General features: G+C 44.9%; 1 protein-coding gene across 1 annotated transcript in view; it reads left to right on the forward strand.

Annotated features, from left to right (window-relative positions):
- The first annotated feature begins 5,763 nt into the window (after positions 1–5,763).
- Positions 5,764–27,521, forward strand: part of LOC114660851 (rho GTPase-activating protein 17-like) — a 32,156-nt gene continuing 10,398 nt past the window's right edge. The window contains 5 exon segments of the mRNA XM_028813810.2: positions 5,764–5,976; positions 23,330–23,369; positions 25,301–25,405; positions 25,507–25,583; positions 25,692–25,803. Of these exon segments, the coding sequence (XP_028669643.2) occupies positions 5,924–5,976; positions 23,330–23,369; positions 25,301–25,405; positions 25,507–25,583; positions 25,692–25,803 (387 nt within the window). The 5' untranslated portion in view covers positions 5,764–5,923.

Raw genomic sequence — 27,521 nt, forward strand, 5'->3', positions numbered from 1 at the left:
TCACAAAGCCTATTTCAGAACTCTTCACATCTGTTGATCATAGCCATGCTGATCTTTTGGTTTGTGTTCGTTCCCAGATCTTCAAAGACACTTTTCAAAGACAAACAGAAGATGCTAAGCTCATTCTCACCTTAGGATCACACGTTTCTCCAGGTTTCAATTACTGACTAACTTTTTAATCTCTCCTGCCATCCTCTATAAATGGCAGCTTTTTCTCACCTACTTTCACCTTTTCTCCTTTCATCTGCCCTGGCTTTGTCCCCTCCTATGTATGCTACTTGCTCTTTTCTTTTCAGCTGCACACGGAATGAGGGCTATATGGCCGAAATGTTGTATCTTTAACATTCTTTCCTTTTCAGTGTGGAAATAACGTTTTAACTTTTTTGTATTTCATGTTGATGTCCTCCCCATGTGATGCCCAGGATAATCTCACCAACATGCTGCCCAAATGCATTCACATGAATCCTTTCTGCATAATTGTGTAAGGTGAACTCCACCATCGGACTGCTCATTAACAATCTCAATGTCCTCAAGAACAGATAATCCATGTAAACTGGCTGGAAAATCCTGTGTGATAATCAGGATGGTCTCCTCCATGTCTATTACAAGGGACCTGCTTGGAGTGACTTTGCCTGCAGAGCACCTGGTAGAGCTTCTAGTTCTGTAGAAGCAGTTTAGCTGCTCATGGTTGGAGGTAAGATCTGTTTCACCAACGTAACACAGGCAAGCAAACTCATCCAATGTGCAACACACCGATGGGTTGACCAGGATGATCTCAGTTACATGCCATTTGGGTCAGAAACTTTTCTGAAGTCTCATTGCTTGGGTGATCCTGACAGAATGTTCTCCATGTGTAACGTTCAGAACAGACGCTCATGGGATTTTCACTTACATGGTACCCAGATAAGTTGCTTAAAAATCTTCTTTGATAGACAGACAAATAGTGCTACCGGGGATCCAAACCTAGAACTCCAGAAATGTCAGGCCACCGTGTAGTCTACTGATTGAATGGTAACACATTTTATTTGTTCAATTTGAATTAATTTGTTTATTTGAATGCAAGTTCCACACCCAATGGTTTCATATTTAGAGTTTGCATGCTCTCCATGTGTTTGCATGGGTTTTTTCCTCTGGGTATTTTGGTTTTCTTTCCAGATCTCCAAATACATAATGGTACAGTTATTTGGTGATTTCAAATTAGCCCAGTGTGGCTGTGTGTATGAGTGGGCCATCTGATGGACTGACCAGAACTGCTTCCTGCCTTGAACCCAGTGCTGCCAGCATAGGCTCTGACCCCACCACCATGTTCCTGAACTGGACTAAGCTGGTTTGAGAATATTATATTATCTTTTGCTCATAGCTTTGCTGTTGATAATGTCTCATCTGGTCCAGGTCATTTGGTCAGGGGGAATCACTTAGTACCCTGAACAGGTGGTTCGGGATAATCTTATTATCACTGTATTCATGCAAACTCATCTTCACATCATTGTGTGTGTGGTATCCATATTAGCTGGTTAGAAAGTCCTCCCCTATGTGATGCTCAGGTGTAATGGCCAGAATGCTTTGATCCACTTTAGAATGTCTTTGCCATCATAATGCCTAGCTGAGCTAATAAAGATGCTCTCAATGAGTTGGTGCACAAGACAGCTTCCCTCATGTGGTGCCCAAGCAAGATGAGAATTCATAATGACCACATCTACAAGCTACCAAGGAGAGTTGTCTGAATGAAATGGTAAGTCATAGGACGCCAGTTCTGCTGGTCAAGGTGACGTCACTTAATTTGGTATTGAAACATCAAGTGAGCCGTTTGAAATCTCCATGTCTGAATTATGCTAAAATGAACTAACCAGGATGTCCTCTCCAGTGTCTCTTGCCCAGGGAAATTGCTAAGGATGATCTTTCCAACAAGCTGCTATAGAATATTAAGTGACAAAAACTTCACTAGATTGAACATCTTCTTCCATGTGATTCCCAGATCACCTGTTCAAGGTGACATCATCTGCTTGCTGCCCAAGTGAGCTTTTTCAGGTCTCTTTGCATGTATTCTGCCAAGGGCAGATGGCTACGACACCCAGGTTGGCTGCTCCTCATATGTTTATGCAGTAGCTGTTTTGAGCTTTCAGTGCACACAATGGACTGAAATCAACTGGACATAATGTTCTCCACATGATATCCCCAGATGAGCTGGCTGGGACAATGTTACAAATAAACTGCCCACATGACTTGACTGAAATCTCCTTGGCATCAGCAGTCAGATTGCTCCGATGATTTGCAGAGCATGTTGTATGGGCTAGGTGTCTGCACTCACTCTTTATGTGGATACTTGCAGCAAACCTGGAGGGATCGCAATGGCTAACCCATACAATGCCTTGAACAGCTGGTCAGGAAGATCTGACTTGATGAGCTGTCTGAGAAGATCTGATTACAGGCATAGATAGATAGATAGATAGATAGATAGATAGATAGATAGATAGATAGATAGATAGATAGATAGAGTGCATCCGGAAAGTATTCACAGCGCATCACTTTTTCCACATTTTGTTATGTTACAGCCTTATTCCAAAATGGATTCAATTCATTTTTTTCCTCAGAATTCTAAACACAACACCTCATAATGACAATGTGAAAAAAGTTTATTTGAGGTTTTTTGCAAATTTATTAAAAATAAAAAAATTGAGAAAGCACATGTACATAAGTATTCACAGCCTTTGCCGTGAAGCTTGAAATTGAGCTCAGGTGCATCCTGTTTCCCCTGATCATCCTTGAGATGTTTCTGCAGCTTAATTGGAGTCCACCTGTGGTAAATTCAGTTGACTGGACATGATTTGGAAAGGCACACACCTGTCTATATAAGGTCCTACAGTTGACAGTTCATGTCAGAGCACAAACTAAGCATGAAGTCAAAGAAATTGTCTGCAGACCTCCGAGACAGGATTGTCTCGAGGCACATATCTGGGGAAGGTTACAGAAAAATTTCTGCTGCTTTGAAGGTCCCAATGAGCACAGTGGCCTCCATCATCCGTAAGTGGAAGAAGTTCGAAACCACCAGGACTCTTCCTAGAGCTGGCCGGCCATCTAAACTGAGTGATCGGGGGAGAAGGGCCTTAGTCAGGGAGGTGACCAAGAACCCGATGGTCACTCTGTCAGAGCTCCAGAGGTCCTCTGTGGAGAGAGGAGAACCTTCCAGAAGGACAACCATCTCTGCAGCAGTCCACCAATCAGGCCAGTATGGTAGAGTGGCCAGACGGAAGCAACTCCTTAGTAAAAGGCACATGGCAGCCCACCTGGAGTTTGCCAAAAGGGACCTGAAGGACTCACAGACCATGAGAAAGAAAATTCTCTGGTCTGATGAGACAAAGATTGAACTCTTTGGTATGAATGCCAGGCGTCACGTTTGGAGGAAACCTGGCACCATCCCTACAGTGAAGCATGGTGGTGGCAGCATCACGCTGTGGGGATGTTTTTCAGCGGCAGGAACTGGGAGACTAGTCAGGATAAAGGGAAAAATGACTGCAGCAATGTACAGAGACATCCTGGATGAAAACCTGCTCTAGAGCACTCTTGACCTCAAACTAGGGCGACGGTTCATCTTTCACCAGGACAACGACCCTAAGCACACAGCCAAGATATCAAAAGAGTGGCTTCAGGACAACTCTGAGAATGTCCTTGAGTGGCCCAGCCAGAGCCCAGACTTGAATCCGATTGAACATCTCAGGAGAGATCTTAAAATGGCTGTGCACCGACGCTTCCCATCCAACCTGATGGAGCTTGAGAGGTGCTGCAAAGAGGAATGGGTGAAACTGGCCAAGGATAGGTGTGCCAAGCTTGTGGCATCATATTCAAAAAGACTTGAGGCTGTAATTGCTGCCAAAGGTGCATCGACAAAGTATTGAGCAAACGCTGTGAATACTTATGTACATGGGATTTCTCAGTTTTTTTATTTTTAATAAATTTGCAAAAACCTCAAGTACACTTTTTTCACGTTGTCATTATGGGGTTTTGCGTGCAGAATTCTGAGGAAAAAAATTAATTGAATCCATTTTGGAATAAGGTTGTAACATAACAAAATGTGGAAAAAGTGATGAGCTGTGAATACTTTCTGGATGCACTGTAGATAGATAGATAGATAGATACTTTATTAATCCCAAGGGGAAATTCACATACTCCAGCAGCAGCATACTGATACCCGGGTCACAGACCAAAAATGATCTCATCAACACACTGACTAGATGAGTGGTTAATAATTCCCTTGTGGGTGTTTTGCTGTGTTAAGCTGGTCAAAATGTTCTTCGCATGACCAACTAAGTTATGCTTTTCACAATGACCTTACAGTACCTGTATGTTGCACTTCCACAGGTTGTCTGAGTTCTCATCACATGCACTGAAATGAAGAACTGGCCAAAATGTCCTCTTCGTGTGATGCCTTCATCAGCTTTCACACTACCTAAATGACCTGTTTGAGATGATCACATTACATGTGTTGAACAGAATAGAATGTCAACCGTGTGATTATCAGATCTGTTGATGAGAATCACCTCACCTACTTGCTTCCCTTGTAAGATGTCTGAAAAGATTTCATTGCATGCATTAAGCTGAACTGAAATAGAAAGTTCTCTCCCTGTGATTCCCAGATCAGCTGGTCTGGATTGGCTCACCTTCATATCATCCAGAGGGGCTGTCTGAGAAGATATCATTAGCATGCTGTGTTAAGAAGAACTGGTCAGAATGACCCCCATGTGATAATCCTTTTAGAATGACCTCAACTGCAGCATTTAAGTATGAACTCCATGGAATTCCCAAATCAGCTGCTCTGGATTGTCTCACCTTCATATTACCCATAGAGGCTGTTTGAGAAGATCTTATTAACATATTGTGTTAAGAGGAACTGAACTGGTCAGAAAGCTCCCCATGTGATAATCCAATGACCCTGTCAGAATGACTTCACCTACATGATCCCTGGTTAGATAATGTCTAAGAAGAACTTACTGCATACATTGAGCTGAATTGAACTGATCAGAAGATTCTCTCCATGGGATTCCTAGATCAGCTAGTCAGGATGGTCTCACCTTAATATTACCCATGAGGGGCTGTCTTAGAAGATCTCTTAGCATGCTATGCATCTTAGAAGATCTCCTTAGCATGCTATTTTGAGTAGAACTGAACCCAGTCAGAATGTCTCTTACCATATGATAATGCAATCAGAATTGCAGAACTGATCAGAATGACCTCCCCTACGTGATGCCTGGGTAAGTTGTCTAACGAGCATTCATTGCATGGACTGAACTGCTCAGGAGGTTCCTTCCATGGGATTCCCAGATCACCTGGTCATGGTGTTCTCCACCACATGCTAAGCAAGTCCCTGTATGTGTTCTCCTAAGGTGAATTGGCTGCAGTACTCTTTCCATTTGTCAGTTGACCTTCATGTTGCCCTCAGGAGCGAATCGACATGAGTTAAAAGTGGTTGGAATGTCCTATCCTCATGTGATTCACAGGTGACATGCTTGGGAATGATGTCACCTGCACGTGTACCGGTTTGCACTTTTGAGATTTCCTTGCATGTATTAGTTATGAACGCCCTCTCCCTGTGACAACCAGGTGAGCTGGTTGCCGTGCTCTTGTTCTTCCTGGTGTGCTGCTCTTTTAAGCTACGACCGCGAGTTTTGCTGTGTAATGAAGTTTTCAGGGGCGGGCCTCGGTTTTCCTCGCGCCCCTCATGAATATTCATACAAGGCTCATTAGCAGGCCGACTCGGTAGAACAGAACAGGGCAGGGCAGGGGCCGTCTCCTGTGCCGCGGAGTTTGGGGAAGCGGATCCTGCGAGCACTTCCTGCCGTAGAGTTAGCCGCCGCTGGCCGCAGGAGGCAGAGCCGCTCCTGGGCGGCCATCGAGCCAGGCGCAGCCGGGATCAAACGAGCGAAGCAACATGAAGAAGCAATTCAATCGCATGAGGCAGCTGGCCAACCAGACTGTGGGCAGGCAAGTTGCGGCGGGGGCGCGCGGGGCTGGCGGGGCGCGCGAACATCGAGTCGCTCGTCACCTCTCCGAGGCCGAGTAGCGCGAGCACTTTCGCTTACTTTTTTCTTTATTTTGATTACTTTGCCGTAAAGCCAAGTAGTTTGGCCTTTGCCTGGTAACTGCGGTCGTGTCACGGAGTTACAACTGTCGCGATAGAGAAAGTGCGATTGGAGCGCATTCATGGCACTGAGCTCCTCGTAGGTCCAGGTGAGGGGCCGGAAGGGTCCCGCCGTCTGACAAGCTCCTGCTTTGGCCGGGGCTCACTCTCCGTCGGAACGGGACAACTGGCCGTCCACACCTTGACCACTAGGGCTGGTGCTCACCCACTGCGGTCGATCCTGTCTGCGTCTTAGAGACGACCGAAGCTGTGCAGAGCTATATAGTGCCTTTTGTAGGAAAGAGTCGAAGGGACGGCATTTTGATGTTATATTTTGCTAATGTTGTGCCACAAAGTGGGACTTAAGTTTTGCTTTATTTTCCGTTTGTTTGTTTGTGCTGACCTCGTTTGCCCCCACTTTCTGGTAAACGGGAAACCAGTAAAAGTAAGAACATCTGTTGGGGGGGAGGGGGCATGGCTAGACATCGTGAATACAAACAAGAACGGAGCTCACATGTGTCAGATTGGGACATCTTTAAAGTTGTCAAAGAATGAGACCACCTAGACAGAGTGGAGAGGGGCAACTCAGTAACACTGAGACTGCTAGAATTGAGGGATGGAAAGTACGAACAGGCTGTCTGTGCACAAGTGAGGAGGGCAGTAAAGGGACAACAGGTACTTTGGAGGAGCGGGGTGTGGGCACACGCACATACTGAGGGGAAACTGGATGGCGGATTAATACACCTGTGAGGAGGACAATCGGGACAAAAAGTAGTGAGGAGGATCAGAGTGCAGGCCGTCAGTGTGACACGAGAGGAGGACAATCGGGGGACAAAAAATAGTGATGAAGAGCAGGCCATCTGTGTAGACCCAAGTGAGGACAGTTAGGGGAAGAGAGTGGAAAGTGCATCTCGCTAACCTTGAGACTGTGTGTGGTGAGGAAGACAAAAGTGACAAAGAACAGGCCGTCTGTGCACATCCAGGTGAGGAGGATAGTAAAAGTAGTTTGGAGAAGCTGGATGCAGGCACAGACACCAGTGAGGAGGAGATGGACGTGGGCACAGACACATAGTGAGGGGTAACTTGATGCTGGCACCGGTACCAGTGAAGAGTTGAACACGGGCTCATAATGAGAAGTAACTGGATCCGGGTGCAGACATTACTGAGGACGAGATGGATGTGGGTGCAGACACTAGAGAAGAGAACAGTTAGAGGGACATAAAGGTAGTGAGGAAGAGCACAGAGCCGTGTGACGAACAGCAGGCTGTCTTTGTGACAACGTGAGGAAAATCAGGGGACAACAAGTAGTGATAATTAGAAGGCTGTCTGTGCAGACCCAAGTGAGGAGGACAGTTGGGGGAACAGATACCTGCCTGGAGAAGAGCATCTCTCTATACTTGAGACAGTCAGTGGTGAGGGAGAGGAGGACGAGGGGATGGAAAGTAGTGAGGAAGAGCTGGACACGGACACAGATGCGTAGTGAGGACTTTCTGGATGCACAAGTAGACACCAGTGAGGAGGACAGTAAAGGGACAAAAAGTAGTAAGGAGTTGTTGGACACAAGCACAGATCCCAATGAGAAGGAGCAGGCCTTCAGTGTGGACACGAGAAGAGGACAGACCGGGGGGTTGCATGAAGTTGTTGAGCTGCAGACCACCATAGTCCTGCTCCATTGAACAGCTGCCTTTGCATTTCAGTTCTACTGAGAAATGTAGTTTTCTGTGAAGCTCCTCTCAAAAGACATTTAGCTGCATATCTCTTCATTTGTTCTTCTGTCTTTCCATGTCGGACTGATGTGACATAAACCCGCACCTCCAGACTTCTGTAACCTCAGGGTGAAGTTTCTGCTGTCTAAATCTAAATCATGACATTAACATTTAATCCAACTGGCTGATCAGCATAGGTCCACAATTGCAGAGTTTCTTCTCGAGGATGAGTGCAGACACAAATGAGGAGGAAGAGGAGCTGGACATGGGCAGGCACACGTGAGGACGACGGTCAAGGGACAAAAAGTGGTGAGGGGCAGCAATACATGGGCAGAGCCACTAAAGAGTAAATGCAGGATGTGGGCACAGCCACACTCACGAGTGAGGAAAACGGAGCCAAGGACCAGACGCTAGTGAGGTAGACGGGGGCCTCGGGGCAAAATGTACACTGACACTGACTTCAGGGAAAGAGGCACATTCTTGTACAGCCATAATTAAACGGAAGAATATTCTGGGAAGTGAGCACTGTGGGGAGAAGAAAAGCAAACTGAGTGACACAAGAACAACAATAAAGAAGAGCTGTTCCTGTGGTGGGCACAGGTGTCGTGACCTGAGTGTTGGTTCTAGTTCAGCATCACAAGACCTCCCTCAATACGAGCATAAAAATAAAATAATCAGATTGTGTAGACACACAACTGGAATAAAACGTACAGAAGAAAGTCGGCTGATTTATTGGGCATCTTCTGAGCATATGGCACTATTTAAAGTGGACTTTATGTTACAAAGCAGCACACATCCTGATGATATATGAGGATTAGTAAAGTGACGGATTTCATGTTTATACATCCTTTTTACAAGTATAAATTTAAAGAGATAAGGCCATCCACTCATCCTTTGAACCCCTTGAGTGTCATCGGTGACGCAGTTTCAGTTCACTTGTTTTCCAGATGGAGGTCCTGTGCTCATCAGGGGGCTTTTGCTGGGTTGAGTGTCGAATGTGTTGTTCACGATGGTGCGGCCTGAAGATCAGCAATGAAGAAGCAGACGATGACTTTCCTCATTTCTTTTTTTGTTATAAATCAGTGTAGCCGCTTGCAACTTATAACTTGATGACATCTTTTACTAGGGAACTGCATCACTGTTACAAAATGGCTACATGATGTTACCAGCAAAACGGATGGAAATATGATTAATAAAATGGCTGCAATAATTAATAAGAGTAATAATTGTGTTCATAAAGATTGCAGTGAAATGCAAAAGTGTTCAATCCCCTTGAAAGTCATAATTTTTAGCATGACAGAAGATTTGCACACATTCAGTATTTTTATGTGAACTCTTATGCTGTAACAATACATTTCCAAAGTCAAAATAAACCATCGTCTGTAGATATTTAACTGAAGAAGCAAAACTCCACCATTTGTGTTTGCATGCGTATTTAAACCTCTGTGCTTTGGAATGACAAATGAATCACAAACAACACAAAGGTGACAGTCATAATTAAACATCATCAGGTACTACTTGTGAGTCCTTTACATCTCTCTGGATAGAAAAAGTCCTCTTTGTAAGGGCCATAGTCTTTGTTGGACAATCACTGCAAAAATGAAGACAAAGGAGCATTCTGCTGATGTGAGAAAGAGACTCCTTGGAATGCACAAGGCAGAAAATGGCTCCAAAAAAATATCGAAGAGTCCATCACAGCACCCAAACTCTTACTAGAACAGGACAACCCCCATAACTAAACATCCGAGCAAGACATTGACTGGTGAGTGTGGCTACTCTGAAGTCTGCAAAGCTCATTGGCTGAAACTGGAGTGAAAGTGCAGGGGTCCACAATTTCAAGAGTTTTTCATAAAAAAGGCCTCTGCGGGAGGGTAGCAAGAAAGAAGCCATTCCTGAAGAAGCTCCACGTATGACATTTGCTACACAGCATGAGAAAGGCTCAGTTAAGATGTGGGAGGAAGTTTTATGGTCAGATGAGACCAAAATAGAATTTTGTGACCAGACGTGAAAGAAGTATGTGTGGCGTCAAACTAACAGTGCCCATTCCTCAAGAAACAGCACACCTACGGCGAAATATGGTGGTGGCAGCATCCTGCTCCTTGTGTGCTGGGACTGGGAGTCTTGTCAGAGTTGAAGGGACAATGGAAGGACACCAATCTTCTATATATTTCTCTTCTGGTTCGTCCTGCTTCCACTTCAAAACCAATCCCACCCACACACAGCCGACATGGCATTTCTTGATTCCTATTCATCCTCTTCCATGTCATGTACTATACTGGCCTGCTGAGCATAATACATCCAACAAGTACTCGAGGTGCTGACACAACAGTGAAGTAGCTTTACCACCCTTGCGGGAGCCATCTGTGTCTTTACAACAGCTTCTTACACAGCAAACATCAGAAGCTAAAAATTATCGTGAACACATTCGAGAATACAACTCTTCTCTAGCGTTTGATTCCACAGATAACTCAACCTCCTGGCCACGGACCATACTGTTTTAAAATACACGGGCAAATTTATCACCAAATCTCTCCACTATACGCTAACACTTCTACCTCTCCAGGATATGGACAGTTGTATGTTTTTGACACAGCGCAAGCTACTGAAGTACGCTTACAAAATAAAGCAAACTCTGCATGCAGCGAAAATGTACTTCTCTAGCTAGATTCCATGCTCAGAACCATTAACCCCTTCGCTAAATCATACAAACACATGCATGAAATCGCTCAGTCCAATCCAACAGCATCTGTACGAATGGTTTTCAAGGAAAACCCTGGGCAGGATTTACGATGATACAATGCCCCGACATTGCAGCGATTTTCGTCGGAGAAGATGGCGAAACGCCTGCCGAAAGGGACATTTGCATCTATCCCATAGGCATCCCATATCCCATCAGATTTCCACGCTCAATATGAATTGCGATCCTATGGTTTACCCACTTTTATTCCCTTATGGAGACATTGGCTGGCACAAAGATTTACAACGTTCCCGATAAAAGAACCGGCAAGCGAATAAGGCTTACTCAATGGCAATTTTACACATACAGATTAGCAATGAGGAATACATTTAGTATTTTGCACTCCAGCGGCAAAACTATTCCAACAGTACGTCATAGATGCGTATGTTAAAACAGAGGGCGCTCGTCTCAACTATCTCAGATTACATCAACAAGATCTGCACGTGGAACTATCAGCCGCACTACAAGCAAACGCTGAAAATAACGTACGTGTAGGCAAAATGATCATATTACCGTCCACATTTCAGGAAAACCAACAAACATGCAACAAAACTATCAGGATGCCATGGCCATAATACGTAAATTCGGAAAGCCTGATTGATTTATCACTTTCACATGTAATCCTGCTTGGCCGGAAATTCTACATGCACACTGCGTCTTTCAAGAAGTATTTATTTCTTCTTGATTTCTGAATTCCTTTCTCACCGTTTTCCGTTCCTATTCTTACACCGGGCGTTGGCTAGTACTGTATAATACTACAGGAGAAGTTGTTCCAGTCTGCTATGAACCTACAGCTCGGGCGAAGATTTGTCTTTTCAATATGACAATGACCCCAAGCATAAGGCCAAAGTGGCACTGGAATGGCTCAAAAACAGAAAAGTGAATGTTTGGGAATGGCCAAGTCAAAGCCCTGATCTTGGCACTATTTGAGAACTGCTGTCCAGAAGCTCCATCCCACCGCCTTAGAGGATCTCTACAACATCTGCCAGGAAGAATGGGGACAAATCACTCCTGAACAATGTGCAAAACTGGGAAATACATACTGTACATCCCCAAAAGAATGAATACTGTTATCGCAACAAAAGGGTCCTCAACTAAGAATTTATGTGTAGGGCTTGAATTACGCATGCAAACACCAACTTGGGGGTTTTGTTCTTCAGTTAAATATCTACAGAAAATGGTTTACTAGGACTTTAAAATTTATTGTTGCAGCATAAGAGTTCACATTAAAAACACCGAATGGATAAATATGTCTACAAATCTTGTGTGAGGCAGAAAACTCTGATGACTTTCAAGGGGATTGAATACTTTTGAGTGCCACTGTAAATATAACATCATGTCAGTCTTTGTGTCTGGCACCTCTTAACTCATCAGTACCAGAAAACCCCCACATACGATACACCATTTGACTCGTCTTGTTGTGTAGTTATGCAGGACATCGAGCTTTTAGGGGTCCTCCCTGTTTTTCGCCCATTAGACCCAAATAACCCTAACTTTAAATGCCATTTTTAGACCCTATTTTTCACAGGAGGTTCCAGCATTATGATAAACCAACAGGCGTCTTCAGCAGAAATGGTCAGAAGGACTTGAAGTTGTGCAGGTGGCAGCAGCGGACCCCTGGGGTACACCCCTAATGAGATACGAGGGTCCAAGTTATTCCTTTACGCAAACCTTTGGGGGAAAAAATGGGAATTGGCAATACAGGCATGTGGAGCGTCGTGTGGTGCTATTTTCGAGGTTCCAGATTGAATATAATATAACGTTCTTGATATTTCACTCTTTGCCGTTGGTCTTAGCCCTCTAAGAGCCTCTACCAGATGGTTAAAAATAACAAATTTCAAACTTTGGCATGGGGGGGATCGTGTTCGACTATTTCAAGGCATGTCATTCTGAATATATTTCTGATCCTTTATTAGGGATCTCTAACCCCCTATGGACCTCCATCAGAGGGGAGACAATAACACATTTCTGTTACAGTTGAGGATATTTAGACCTATTAAATTGAAGCACACATTTTAATATTTCAATTGTTGGACGTATCTATTCTTGTTTATTATGTACTTCTACCTCACGAAGTAAGTCATTACATTTCTTATGAGCATTCGGCTTACCCTAATTCAGACCTTTAATAATAAAATGACTACAATAGTACGATAGGTGTTCGTAGAAAATGGCTCTTTTTGATAAGATTATTAATAATTACTAATACATGGTAGTAATAATATTACTGTAATATTAAAATGGCTGTAATAATTATTCATAAAATGGCTCTAATTGATGCAATTAATAACTAATAATACATGGTAGTAGTAAGTACTGTAGTACAGTAATTTTAAAATGGCTATATTAATAAGATGTCTGGAATTATAATATTCATAAGAACTACCTGTGCTACGCATCTAAGATGTGTTAAGATCCAAGTAATCAGCATAGACTTCGGTGTTAACATTCGCAGTGCAGCATCTATTGGAATGTAATTTGTAATGCGTGTAGTAGTAAAAATTTGCTGCCTTTTTCATTCCAACAGATGGCGCATCTCAAACAGTTACATGTCTCATACCAAATCAGCATTCATAAAAGGTTCAAGTGTCTATTTGTGTGTCCTTATGAGTGCTATGTCTCTGTTATATGCTATGGATTTGTAAAAGGGTGAATGTTTGTGGTGCGCCATGTGTTGGAATGGCACATGCAATGCATTTTCTTGCAGATTTTTGTGATGCACCATCTGTTGTAATGACATGCAATACATTTTATCACAACATGCTTTGCAAAATACATTCCAACAGATGGTGCACTGCAAAGGTTGCTGCGCACTATCTATTGGAATGTAATTTGTAATGTGTGTAGTAGTAAAACTTCGCTGCCTTTTTCATTCCAACAGATGGTGCATCACAAACAGTTACATGTCTCATATGAAGTCAGCCTTCATAAAAGGTTCAAGTGTCTATTTGTGTGTCCATATGAGTGCTACGTCTCTGTTATATGCTATTTGGTATGGATTTGGAAAAGCAGGGTGAATGTTTGTGGTGCGCCATCTGTTGGAATGGCACATGCAATGCATTTTCTTGCAGATTTTTGTGATGCACCATCTGCTGTAATGACATGCAATCCATTTTTTCACTACGTGCTTTGCAAAATACATTCCAATAGATGGTGCACAGCCAACACTAACGTTGAGGTCTTAGTTGGTTGCTTAATTTTCTGCCCATTTTAGACGGGTAGCACAGCTAGTGACATAGAGCAGTGAAATGGCAGCCAGATGGATACGCAGACACACACGTATCCTTTTATTAAGATGGCTGTAATGATAAAATTAATAACCGACATGATGATGACTGCAGTAATAAGATTAATAGCATCAGTAATAATCTATAATAATAAAAGGCAAAGCCCTCACTGACTGACTGACTGACTCACTCATCACTAATTCTCCAACTTCCCGTGTAGGTGGAAGGCTGAAATTTGGCAGGCTCATTCCTTACAGCTTACTTACAAAAGTTAGGCAGGTTTCATTTCGAAATTCAAAGCATAATGGTCATAACTGGAACATATTTTTTGTCCATACACTGTAATGGAGGAGGCGGAGTCACGTATCGCGTCATCACGCCTCCTACGTAATCACGTGAACTAAAAACAAGGAAGACATTTACAGCACGAGTCACACGCGGGAACGAAGGTAAATGACGTTAATTTTTGACTGTCTTTTAATACTGTGTAAGCATACATATTAACACGTGCAATTAAACGTGTGCATTTACGGGGTGATTTCTCAGGCTTAAAAGCTCACCTTTTATCAAACGCGGGAAGAAAGGTAACTGACGTTGTTCACTGTCTTTTAATACTGTGTAACCATACATATTAACACATGTCCAATTAAACGTGTGCATTTACGGGGTGATTTCTCAGGCTTAAAAGCTCGCCTTTTACTAAAAAGGTAAATGCAAAACTATTTTCAATCAGTTTATTGAAACGCTTCCGTTAAGGATTGCAATAATATATTTGCGAGATAAAAGAACGAAGTAGGGGGAAATGGAGGAACAGCCGCAAACAGCGAAGAGCAAAAAATTAATTAAACAATTGAGAACGGAGCGAGTTAAGCATACAAGCATGTTCATAAGGGAAACAAAGCACGGTGTAAAACGTAAGTTTCAATTAAGTTTATAGAAACGCTCCCGCTGCGGATTGCAATAACATATTCGCGAGATAAAAGTTTAATGAGAAGACACGAGGTATAAACGAACCACACGCCGTGGCGCAACGTTAGGGGCAACAGTTTCAACCATTCTATGATCTGCTTCTCGCAACTGAAAGACGGCACATGGCGGATGTTAGCCGACTTGCTGACCGCAACGTTAGGGGCTTCAACTATGGCGCTGACGCCACATCTCAGTGCCAACACTTTGCAGACTGTACTTAAAAGACACGCCCTCCTCACTGGACAGTTAAAAACACCAATCAAACTAACGATGACATCAAGTATTACCCAATCAAAAGTTGGAAAGGAGGCATCTTCATAAAATGCGTGTGGGATGATTTGCATGAGACGCTGCTTTAAAAAAAAATGATAAAAAAAATACGGGATAAATCCCGTCCAGTATTGATTCAAAACGGGACGCGCAATTTCATTCTCAAATGCGGCACGATTCCGTATTTTAAAGGACGGGTGGCAACCCTACAGTGCCAGGTAACCACCCATACAATCAGATTGTGATTCAGACTAGGAATGCAATGAATGTAATTACCCCGATCTACATACAAGGCGAAAGTCTTGCAACATTCAAAGATGATGGTTTGGGATAAGTACACCATACAACATAAAAGAGCTTATGAAGCCTTGAACCGAAAAAAGCAACATCTCACAGATCGTAAAAAAAAAAAATAGGAGGCAATGTCGTTTTACTCGCTGTAGATTTTAGTCAAACATTACCAGTTATTCCACGAGGGAGACCAGCAGATGAACTCAACGCGTGTTTAAAATCCATGCTTCTCCCACGCTCGGTTATATGTCGCGTGTTCTCGGGTAGGTACACCCAAAAAATGTATACATTTAAGCATGTAATGGACAAACAAAAAATGAGGTATACCCGAAGGCACTGCAGTAGTACTTAATGTAACTTTACTTCTTAAATGTTAATGTTTTACTGTTTAATAATTTATACGCTTCTTATATGTTGTTCAAATTCTTTTATCAAAATACCAGTGACAGCGCAATGCACGATAACATGGAGTGAATACACCATACGCATCTGCCCACGGCTGCCCTGCTGTGCGCAGATACGAGTTGATTCTACAATAAAATAAAATAAACATAAAAAGACTAAAACAATCATCACCCATAAAGCGGATAGTAGACGTGACGTACTATATGTGTACCAGATTTCAAGTCAATAGGTGAAACGGTTTGCGAGCTACAGGTGATTTAAAATCCTGGACAGACACACAAATTGCCACGGTAGCAAATTACAGAAGAAGATTTTACTGTTTAATAATTTATATTTATATGAAATGTGCTTCTTATATATTACTTCATATTCTCATATGATAATGATGTTAATATTTATATTGATTTCTATGTTATTGAAACTGCATGTATGTGTGTATATGTATGTGTATATATATATATATATATATATATATATATATATATATATATATATATACTAGCAAAATACCTGCGCTTCGCAGCAGAGAAGTAGTGTGTTAAAGAGGTTATGAAAAAAAAAGGAAACATTTTAAAAATAACGTAACATGATTGTCAATGTAATTGTGTTGTCATTGTTATAAGTGTTGCTGTCTTTTTATATATATATATATATATATATATATATATATATATATATATATAATATATATATATATATATATATATTATATATATAATATACACACACACATAAACATTTATATACATATACAGTACATATATATACATATCTACATATACACATATCTACATATATATACACACATACATAAACACACACATAAGACTTATTGACTGAAACGGGCTTTCACGAAAACAGTTAGGGCTTTGCTACAGGATACACCCTCCACAAGTTAACCAAGTAAAAATAAAGGTATATATTTCTGTTTTATTTAAACCTTTTAAGTTCATATGCATAGCCCCATTTGGCTGTTTAATTTTTTTTTTCTTTCTTCAGTAATATTTAATCTCCTTAAAGAAAAAGAACATATCCATTTTACTTTTTTTGTATCTGTGTAGTAATATTTTAGTGTAAAAGAATAACCAGTATTTAAACCTTTTATGTTACTTTATACATTTATTTTACACAATGTTGAAAAATTAATAAGAAAGCTACATATTTTGGCAGCTGCTGCTTTCATTTTCAATGAAATGAAAAAAGCTCTCCAAGAGAAAACGTCAATGAAGAAGAAACAGTTTGCACTATCTAAAAAGGAGAAACCCTCATTTATAAAAGTTTGCTGCAGATGACTTAACTGAAAATAAATGAATAGTTCCTATGTGTATAATACATATTTATCTATTTTATTTATGCCTTTATTCCAGCAACTTACAACATCTGAGGTACAATTTGTTACATTACTTTTGTTTTTTGCAGTACAGGCAGGTGAAGTGACTTCCTCAGGGTCACACAGTGGTGTCAGTACCAGGATTTGAACTGACAAGCTCCGGGTTTGCTGAAATATTACTGAAGAAAGAAAAAAAACGAAAACGGGCAAATAGGGCTATGCATACAAATGTCCGTCCATCCATTATCCAACCTGCCATATCCTAAATACAGGAGCCAATAAGTAGATATGTATATATACAGTATATATATATATATATATATATATATATATATATATATATATATATATATGTGAATGTATGTATGTATATATCTATGTCTATATATATATATATATATATATATATATGTAGATATGTAAATTTGTATATGTATATATATGTTTATGTGGATGTGTATATACGTATGTATATGTAGATATGTGTATATGTAGATATGTATATATATATGTTTATGTATATATATGTTTATGTGTGTGTGTGTGTATATTATATATATAAAAGACAGCAACACTCATAACAATGACAACACAATTACATTGACAATCATGTTACGTTATTTTTAAAATGTTTCCTTTTTTTTTCATAACCTCTTTAACACATTACTTCTCCGCTGCGAAGCGCGGGTATTTTGCTAGTAATATAAATAATTGTAAGATGACTAATAATTGATTATATGATTAATGGTAAGATGACCGTAATAATAATTGTAATAAGATGGCTGGCTTTTGGTATTTCGGTTTCTTCTTCAAGTGCTGCTGTCCATCTTCACTCCTCTAGCAGATCCTGCTGCTTTCATGTCAGCCATGCCTTTCACTCTGTCGCCACGCTGTACCAGAGCACACTTGACGTCCCGAGCGCCTGCCTAACAAACCTGCTTGTCCTTCTCAGGATTCAGGGGGTTTGTTTAATGTTAATGTTATCTGCACATCAGCTGAATTTGCTTTGAAAGTGGAGTGTGACCATTGAACCTCTGAGTCTCCACCTTCAGGCTTCCCTCGACCCTCCTCTGTCTTGAGCAGCTGCAGGAGATGCTCGCCATTTTGTATCGCACTATGGAGGTATGCGAGAAGGACCAAAGCCTGTGCCTTGGGCAGGAGAGCTGATTTTGTGAGAGACACCATTGAGGCAGGGCAATGGCAAACCCTATAATGGACAATGGTGGGCATTGTAAGAACGGGATAGTGAAAAGCTGGCACAGTGGCGAGGCAGAGCCAGTCCTTTGAGTGTTGTAGCTAATGCCATAGAGAGAGACAGCGTGCTAGACAGGCACCAAGACGGGCCAAGCAGCAAGGCAGAACAGGTTCTATAACACAACACAGTGAAGAAAAGTGGGCACCCTTAACAGGTGCTGGCAATGGTAGGGATTGGCATAGATTCACAAGACAGTGCAAACTCCATTATGCACATCAGTAAAGTTAAAGATAACAAAGATGGTTGACTGGCATATTGGTGAGCAAGAATGAACCCTGTGAACGGCATACCTGCCACCCCTGACACTTAAAAGCAGTGTAGCAGATAATAAAGTGGGAAGGGATGGGCACAGGGTAGAGAAACGGTGAACCCCATGATTGGCACTGTACTGAGCAAAAGGAAACCCAACCATACACTACAGTGAGGAACAGTGGGCACTGGAACAGTTGCCAGTAACAAGGAGTGGGAAGTTGGCACAATACTGAGTAAGTGCAAGCCCCATGATAAGCAACACTGAGGAATTGTGGGTACCATAACAAGTTGCAATGATGGATAGTGGCAGACTGGCACAGTGTGGCCAACTGAATCCCATGACACACAACAGCTAGTACAAATGGCACTGTAACAGATACCTAAGAGTGGTAGTGGGAGACTGGCACAGAGGTGCTAAAAGGGAATGGGCACAGCAGTGAGAAATATCGAGCCCTGTGACACACCATGATGTGGAAAAATGAGAAATGTAACAGCTAAGAGTGGAAGCCAACTCTTTATCAAGGCAAAAGGACCAGCAACGTGATGGGTACCATGGAGAGACAGGGGGAGACTGGCAGTCGGGGATATTGGAGAGGGTATTGGTGAGAGAGAGTGAGCCATGTGACTGGCCAAAGTGTGAAACGGTGAGCTAATGACCACATTATCACTCCAGTCTGGCCTTGGTGCAGGGTAATGCCAAGTGAAGTTGGGGTGGAGCGATAGCAGAACCCATAAGGGGTACACAGGCAAGTCATAGCAAACCCTATGACCCCCAATAGCAACATAACGGGTGCAAAAGTGGGTAGACGGGTACAGAGACAGGACAGACTAAGGCACTTGGCACACCATCGCAACATAACAGTGGGACAGTGATAGACTGGCATGATGGCAAGGAAGAGCAAGATGCCAATATGAGCATAAGGGGAAAGCCCATTGATGCAAAACAGTGAGAGAAAATGGGCACTGTAACTGATACCAGGCCCAGTGGTAAGGCTGAGCATGACTATTGAGGGGCACAAGGAGAGCCCTTAGAATGGGCACTGTGTTGAGTCAGAGCAAGCCCTGTCGTATACCAAAAAAGTGGGCACCCAACCAGACAGTGAGAAATAAGCACAGTGGCGAGGCAGAGAGACTTCTGTGATGAGCACAATGGTAAATCCCCCTCATGATACTCCACGCTTTGGAGTGGGCACAGTAGCAGATAAATAACAGATTGGCATAGTGGTTAAGTGGGACAAGCCCTTAGATGGACACAGTGACAAGGCAGAGTGGGCACTATAACAGATGGCAGAGAGGGAAAGGCAGAATGGCAAAGCAGAGGGCGATGGCTTCGGTGTAAAGCACAGAGACATGGAGCAGCAAAGAAACGTGGCACTCTTAGTAGATACAGTAGGAGACTGGCACCATACTAGATCAGAGCAGGTCTTTTGAGGGGCAGAATACTGAGGAAGTGCTAATCCTCTGACAATAAAGAAAATGGGCACCATAACACATTGGAGGCAAACAGAAAATTTGTGATGCACCCGTGAGGGAGTTGAAACCCTTAAAGAGAAGCTTGGCAGGGATAATGGAGAACAACGAGGGTGTTGGGGAGTCATGTGAGTGGCAAGCTAATGACCACATTATCACTCCAGTCTGGCTTGATTGACGTGGACTTCGCTCTGGAGCAGGGTGATGCCAAGTGGAGTTGGGGTGGACACCCCTCTGGTGCAGGGTGATGCCAGGTTGTCACATATTTCCCTAGGAAGGATGTTAATGCTGTGTTCCAGGTTGGCATAGGGTCCCCTGCCATGATAAGGGGTCTTGTTTTTCTGCTGTCTGCCCACCTTGATGAGTAGAGTGTAACACGTGATGTGTCCTAACACTGGTCAAGCAGAACACTGGAGTGCTAATGATGTTGTGGTGGTGTAACTGTGCTGGGCACCTTTAGACGCTCAGAACTTGTCCATCGTTTAGTTTGGTTGGTCAGGGCAAATCACCCAGGTTTGGTTTAAGGTGGGCTTGGTTCCAGTAATATGGGTGATGCTGAGCTGGCCGGGCACTGCAGCTCCTGTCGCATAGTGGTGCAGGTGCCCTCAGTGACGGGCATGTGACAGCTTTATGTGCCTGCTGGGCGTTTATGTGGAAATCACGACGAGGTGTTTACAGAAACATTCCAGCGTGAGGCTGAAGGGAGGCATGATGTGTGGGGCGCTGTCCAGTCTGGTGTTGCTCGTAACTTCGATGGAATGAGAGGAATGCATTTTTCTGGGTTATCCTAATGCCTGATGGGATTGCTGGCCATGCTTCTAGAGGTGGAGAGATGATCTCTGACCTCAAGCTGGTAGTCACTGGACACTCCAACAGACAACAGACTGCTCTGGTAGTGAGGGCCCACAGCGGTGGGTAGAGAAGTGTGCTGTGCCCATGGTCGTGTCTGGGGTCAGATGTACTGGATGCTACAAGAGTGTGGAGGTGGACTGAAGTGGACAAGATCTTGAAGGGACAATGCCTGTAGGACTTTTTGTGAATATTGTATGGATTGAAGGTGGAGTGGACTGTCAAGCCTTAAAATTCCCCCAAACCCCCCCAACCCAAAACCTGATCTCTGTTTGCAGGCAGGTGGGCTTGCGTGGACAGGGTAAGGCCAGTAGAGATGGCCTCTGTAGCTGAAAAGCTTTGAAAGAATGGCTGTATACTGCTAGCCCCCAGTGCTGACCACCATGTCTGCCATGTTTCTTCCTCCTGTTTCTCCAGATGGTTTCTGAGTAGATTGCTGTCTGCACTGGGAGCTGCTGTTCAGGGTGACCACCCAGGAGACCTAGCTGTGTGTCCACGCTGCCCACGGCTCGTCTGTCTGCTCGGTGTCTATCTTGGCGTTTTGTTCACTGGTCATAGCCTGGGTTCTCCTTGTTCTCCTTGTTTCGGCTGCTGTCCAGTCAGATGGGGATTCTGCTTGTGGTTGCCACCACTTCCCCCTGAGGGACCTTCTGCCATTTTTAGAGCTTCTGAAACCTGCCATCTTAGCTGAGAAAGAGGAAGCCCGACTGGCCCACCACCGTCCTGATTCATTTCGTCTGACGGGAAGCTGAAGCTCACGCCGGTGTGGCGGGGGCTCAGTTCCTGTCTTAAAATGACCGGCTCCTTGCAGCCCAAGGTCCTTCCTGCTTCTGCAGCGTCTTTGGAGCCGTGCACAAGCTTGGCGGGAGGTTGCGATGAGGTTTGCCGGCAGCCACGTGCGTGTCGGAGCCAAGGTACCCGTCGGACCGGCTGTGCAGTGCGTCTCGTTAGCGTCACGTGTCCCTACTGACTCTGCAACCCTCTTCGACGTGTCATTTGGATTGGCCTCCCCTTCCTCGGGCCTTGTCCTTCTCTCACTAATGCCCTTTAACCTCCATTTTCACCCTGCAGATGTCCCTTTAGGTGCCTCTGTCTCGTATGACGGATTTCTCTTTCTCGTACGAGACCATCCCTAATTTCCACCTTTGCCTCGGGCCTCCTCTTTCTCATTTTGGCTTCATAGTTCTCACTCTTCAGCCTACTGCTCTTGTCTTGTGCCTTCTCTTCCTCGCCCTGACGCTCCACTCAGCTTCGCTTTCCTCATTCTGATGCCAAGAAGCTGCCAGTTCTGAACCCTCTTGACTTCTCATTTCTCCCTCTGCCATGTCCTGATGTTCCTCTTCCTCACTCCACCACCTTCCTCTTTTCTTCCTGTCTGTCTCCTTTTTATCCTGCAGTACCCCCTCACCCTACCCATGTCTCAGTCCTTTATTTAAATCTTTGGCCTCCTCTGCCGGCCTCCTCTTCCTCACTCTCCGCCTTTTTATTTGCCTTGCAGCCTCTTCCTCATCTGTCTCTGCAACTCCACTCAGCTTACTCCCATTGTCCTCTTCTTCCCAATTTCCTCATCCTATGTCTGCCTATTCTCCCTCTATAGTTTCTTTGTGCCATCCTCCTCTTCCTCATTTTGCAGTGCATTTAGCCTTCCTCCTCTTGTCCCTATGCCTCCCTTCAGCCTCCTCTACTCCCTTCCCTCCTTGTCCTCCTTGTTTTTGAACACTTAGGGTTGGCATTCGGGTGCTGGTTGGTGTTCAGGCCCACTCTCTGCCCATTCTCTACCCGCTGTCTTTGACCTCTACCAAAGTCTTATCAGAAGTGGAGGAGAACAAAAGGCTGGAGGCGGAGCTTCCTGTGCTGGGCTCCAGTTACAGAGCTGACTTTTGTGTGGTGGGTGTTTATACCAGACAGAGTGGGCGGGGTCCCCCTCCCCTCCCCCACCAGCATACCTTCAGCGTGAGGCACCGCAGAGCCCAGCGAGCCCACCCCACCCAGGCCAGTTACCATAACAAACAGGCCTGACGAGGTGACAGCTCAGTGCAGCGTGAGGGTGACCAACATCTGCCAGGATTAGGACGGTGCCCACTTTGCCCTCCCACTGTGCTGTAATGGGTTTTAGTCAGATTGACCCCCTCTTAGAAGTTCTGACTTTCTAGTGCCTGCTGTGCCCAGGAGGTGTCAACATGTGGGCTGTGACATCTGCCACTCCTATCTTTAGGGATGGGCATCACTCTAGATCCTCTGTGTCTTACTGGCTTGGACGGGCACCACGGTGAGGTGAGGTGGCAGGTGGGCTTGTAGTGCCAGCTGCACCTACCAAGGAGGGCTGACTTGAGCAGATGGCTTTGTGGTTTTGTACCAATGCCTGCCAAATGTGGTGCACACGGTGTGTGGCATCAGGCAGATTAATTTTTTTAGGACTTGCCAGTCACTGATTCCTGCTCTCTCGTTTCTTTCAGGGCAGAGAAGACCGAGGTGCTCAGCGAGGATCTTCTGGTGGTGAGAGCTCTCTTGCCTTCTCTGTTTTTTCTCCCAAAAGAATGTTGCCAAAACACATGACGCTCAGTGCCCTAGGGCCATGGTGTAGGGTTACCCTCCTCGGAGAGTATAGCGCCCCTTATAGAGCTAAGCGAGGCCCTCCTAGGAACCACCTGAGTGGCACAGTGCCCTTTGAACCACGGGTGCTTGTTGAAACCTCCCCAATCCAGAGTTGTGCAACGCCACACAAGCAGTAAAAATTCTTCAGGTGCTGCCAGGACCTGCCTGTGTGTGTGTGTGTGCAACTGGCTTGGATCCGCCCACTTGGGGCGGGGCCAAGTGTGTGCTGCGGTGCTCTCAGTCATGTCCTTTACTGAGAGATGCAGAGTGCTGGTCACTCGGTCCATCGCATGGCCAAAGTTCAGTCACATATACAGGTGGGCTGCACCCCTCCTCCTCAGACTGTTCACCAAGCAGCCAGAAAGAAATGTGGCCTCGGTGGGAGTGATAGGTTCTGATACTCTGTGTTTGTCAGGCAGTGGACCACCAGTGCTAAACTGGACAGAGAAGTTAACTGTGGAGCAGCTCGCACTGTCCATCCTGGTGTAATCCTGGGCGCTTTGGACTCAAACTGGTCAGACTGGCCTCTGACGTACAGCCAGTAAGAGCCCTGGCCTTGGGAAGCTGGTGGCCTCTATCCATCAGGTAGAAGTCCTCGGAGGAGGGTGGAGTGCTGGACGTGTGGGCTTATTGGCCTGCTCATATGCAGTGGTCTTCAGAGCTGGGAGACATCCACTCTGCAGTGGCCCACCCTATGCATCATTTGTTGGTCCTGCTTCCTGTGGAGAGCAGTGGCTTTAAGTGCTGGTCGCTCTGTCCACCACACTACTGAGGTAGAGCCAGGAGCCCTGGACTGGGTTAGCTGTTTGTCTGAGTAGCCATTTTGGTAACAAAGAGTTTCAGATTTCAGGACCCTACTGGCAGGCAGAAGGTCCTGAGCGATGGACAGCTAACCATCACTTCCATCATGTAGCAGTAACTGGGATTCAAAAGCAGGTCCCCCCCCGTCCAGCACGCTGCTGACCCAGACCCATTTATTTGACTAGATGATGGACTGGATGACCAAGTACAGATGAAGCACCAGATAGAGCTGTCATTAAATGGAGTGAGTGACTGCATTACAGACTGGCCTGAAAGCAGGACAGAGCTCTCGACTTACCTGCTAAACATCATGGCCTTAAGGTGCTGATCCTGTAAGATGGACAGGGCACCGAACGTATCGTGTGGTCACTCTGTCCATCAGGGATAGGTCCTCTGAGCTGGGGAGAGCAGTGAGTCCAGGCAGCCCTGGACTCCGATGGCTGCTCGATGGAGTGACCACTTGTCCAAAAGCACCTCACTCTGTCGTGTAGTTGAAAAAGTGGCCTTGTCAGCTACTTACCCTGGGCTGTGGAGAGTTTGTGTTTGGCATTGTGCCACTCTGCCCATCAGTGTTTAGTAGAGAGCAGAACGGAGTGCACTGTCCATCAAGTAGTGGACAGAAGGCTGGGCTCAGATGTGGAAGGTAAAAGGCTTCAGTCTTGTGCTGGCGGTGCCCACTAGTGGCCATTTAGTTGCCTGAGATTTGTGCCCTATGTGTTCCTCTCGAGGTGCCCATTCAAGCAGGCACACGCCAGGCTCCCTGTGCTCCTCCCACTCACCTCCAGCAGTAAACACGCACTTGAGGAAAGGGAAACTGCCGGGAGCGGCTGCAGTTGTTCCTTGTACTCGTGCCAGCATGGAGTAAGAGTTCCCAGGCTTTGTGAAGCGGGTAGCACCGAGTGGAAAATGTGACCTCAGCATGACTTTTATCTGGGGTGCCATGTGGGTGGGCAGGGATAGTCTTTTTCATGGCTGCCTGAGGTAGTGTAAACTTTTTTGCACACTAGTCTCTCGCTGCTTTTTATTTCCAGATAGAGAAAAGGCTGGAAACCATAAGGGTCGTGTGCCACAACACCCAGAAGCGTCTTGCGGCCTGTCTGCAGGGTCAGATTGGCACAGATGCTGACAGGAGACATGTGAGTAACCCGGGGAGAGGTCCGGACTTTTGTAAGAGAGCTCTGTTCACTTTGATGCCCGCTCTGCCCTCTGACCTGCAATTTTGCTCCTCGCTCTGCAGAAGAAGCTGCCGCTGACCGCGCTGTCACAATGCATGCAGGAGGGAGGAATCCAGCTTGGCGAGGAGTCTCTGCTTGGGTACGTGCCAAAGCGTCTGGTCGGTGCCGCACTGCCTCTTCCGTCTCCTGTTTCATATGGAGGCTTCAGCTACACCGAGCTTGCCCTCACCAGTCTGCTTCTTTACAGGAAGATAATGGAAACCTGCAGCGAAGTGGAGAGTCGACTTGCCATGGACCTGTCTGCCCATGAGGTCCAGCTGGAGAGGGAGGTCCTGGATCCCCTGAACCAGCTGGCAGAGGTGAGCAGGGCCAGTCTGATATGGAACCGCAGATTGGAGAGAACCCTCCGTTTGCTTTAAGACTTGTATTGTCTTCTCTGTCATCACAGAGGTCGGGGGCAAAGGGGCTGGACTGAACCAGCTTGGTATGTGCGTGTGATTGTACCCCTCCGGACTGCTCACCCCACCTTCTTAAGTTTGGAGTCTCCATTTAGTCTAAAATATACTGCTCTGCTCACCCTGACTCCCCAAGTCTGCCTCTTAGTGCTTTATGTTTTCTGGATCTGAGACTTGCTGCTTATGGCCTCCCTATCCTGTCTTCATGAATCTGCCCCCTAGTGGTGGTCACAGCCTAAATGTGTTCTCCATACTGACCTGTTCACCCTGCCTTCCCAGGTCTGCCCTCTAGTGGTGTACTTTTCTGAGTTTGCATTTTGTTTTAGTATTTGTATTGGTCTCCCATTGTGTCTTTATGAAACTTCCCCCTAATGGTAGTCGGAGCCCCCCTCTTCATGCCACATGCTGACCTGCCCACTCTGTCTTCTTAGTCTGCCCCCTACAAGTTTATTGTTTTGTATTTAAAATTTTATGAAGCTCCCTCGTTGTGGTGGTCATAACCAGACTTCATGCCCCCTACTGATCTGCATCTGTTTTCCTAAATCTGCCCCCTAGTGGTGGCTACAGTCCTGTTATTTAAATATACACTTTACAGCCTCCCCTTCCTGTTTTCATGCGTTTCTCCATAGTGTTCTGTCCATCTTGTCTTTATGAAACTGCCTCCTAGTGGTGGTCACAGCCTGACTTCATGCCCCATACTGACCTGCCCACTCTCCCTTCCTGAGTCTGCCCCCTAGTGGTATATTTATTTATTTTTTTGTATTTGAGGCTTACACTTTCCTCTTCTGTATTCATGAATCTGCCCTCTAGTGGTGACTACGATCCAGTGTGTTGAATCTGCATTTGAACAGACTTCCCTTCCTGAGTCTAGTGGTTTACTTTTTTCTATTTTTGAGACTTTTTGCTTATGGTCCGTCCATCCCGTCTTCATGAGACTGCCCCCTAGTGGTCCATCCATCCCATCTTCATGAAACTACCCTCTAGTGGTCTGTCCATCCCATCTTCATTAAACTTCCCCCTAGTGGTCTGTCCATCCTGTCTTCATGAGACTGCCCCCTAGTTGTCCGTCCATCCCGTCTTCATTGAGACTACCCCCTAGTGGACCGTCCATCCCGTCTTCATTAAACTTCCCCCTAGTGGTCCGTCCATCCTGTCTTCATTGAGACTACCCCCTAGTGGACCGTCCATCCCGTCTTCATTAAACTTCCCCCTAGTGGTCCGTCCATCCTGTCTTCATGAGACTGCCCCCTAGTGGACCTGCTCACTCTTCCTTTCTGAGGTTTACTTTTCTGTACCTGAGATGTTGCTTCTTGTGGTTTCCACGTCTATTTTCCTAAATTTGCCCCTAATGGTGGCTCTACACTTGAACAGCCTCCCCTTCCTGTGCCTGTCCTTCACGGTCTTTCCATCATGGCTTCATGAAAGCGCCTCCTAGTGGTGGTCACAGCCTCATTTGTTTGCGCCCTTCAGGTCTACTTACTCTCCCTTCCTGAGTCTGCCCCCCACCCCCCCAAACATTTACTCATATTTTGTATTTTACTTCTAGTCTGCCCATTTGTCTTCATGAATGTGCCCCCTAGTGGTCTGCTCACTTTGCCCCTTTCCAGTCACATAGTGTGTTC

Source organism: Erpetoichthys calabaricus, chromosome 11 (genome assembly GCF_900747795.2).
Source record: "Erpetoichthys calabaricus chromosome 11, fErpCal1.3, whole genome shotgun sequence".
NCBI classification, from domain to species: Eukaryota; Metazoa; Chordata; class Cladistia; order Polypteriformes; family Polypteridae; genus Erpetoichthys; species Erpetoichthys calabaricus.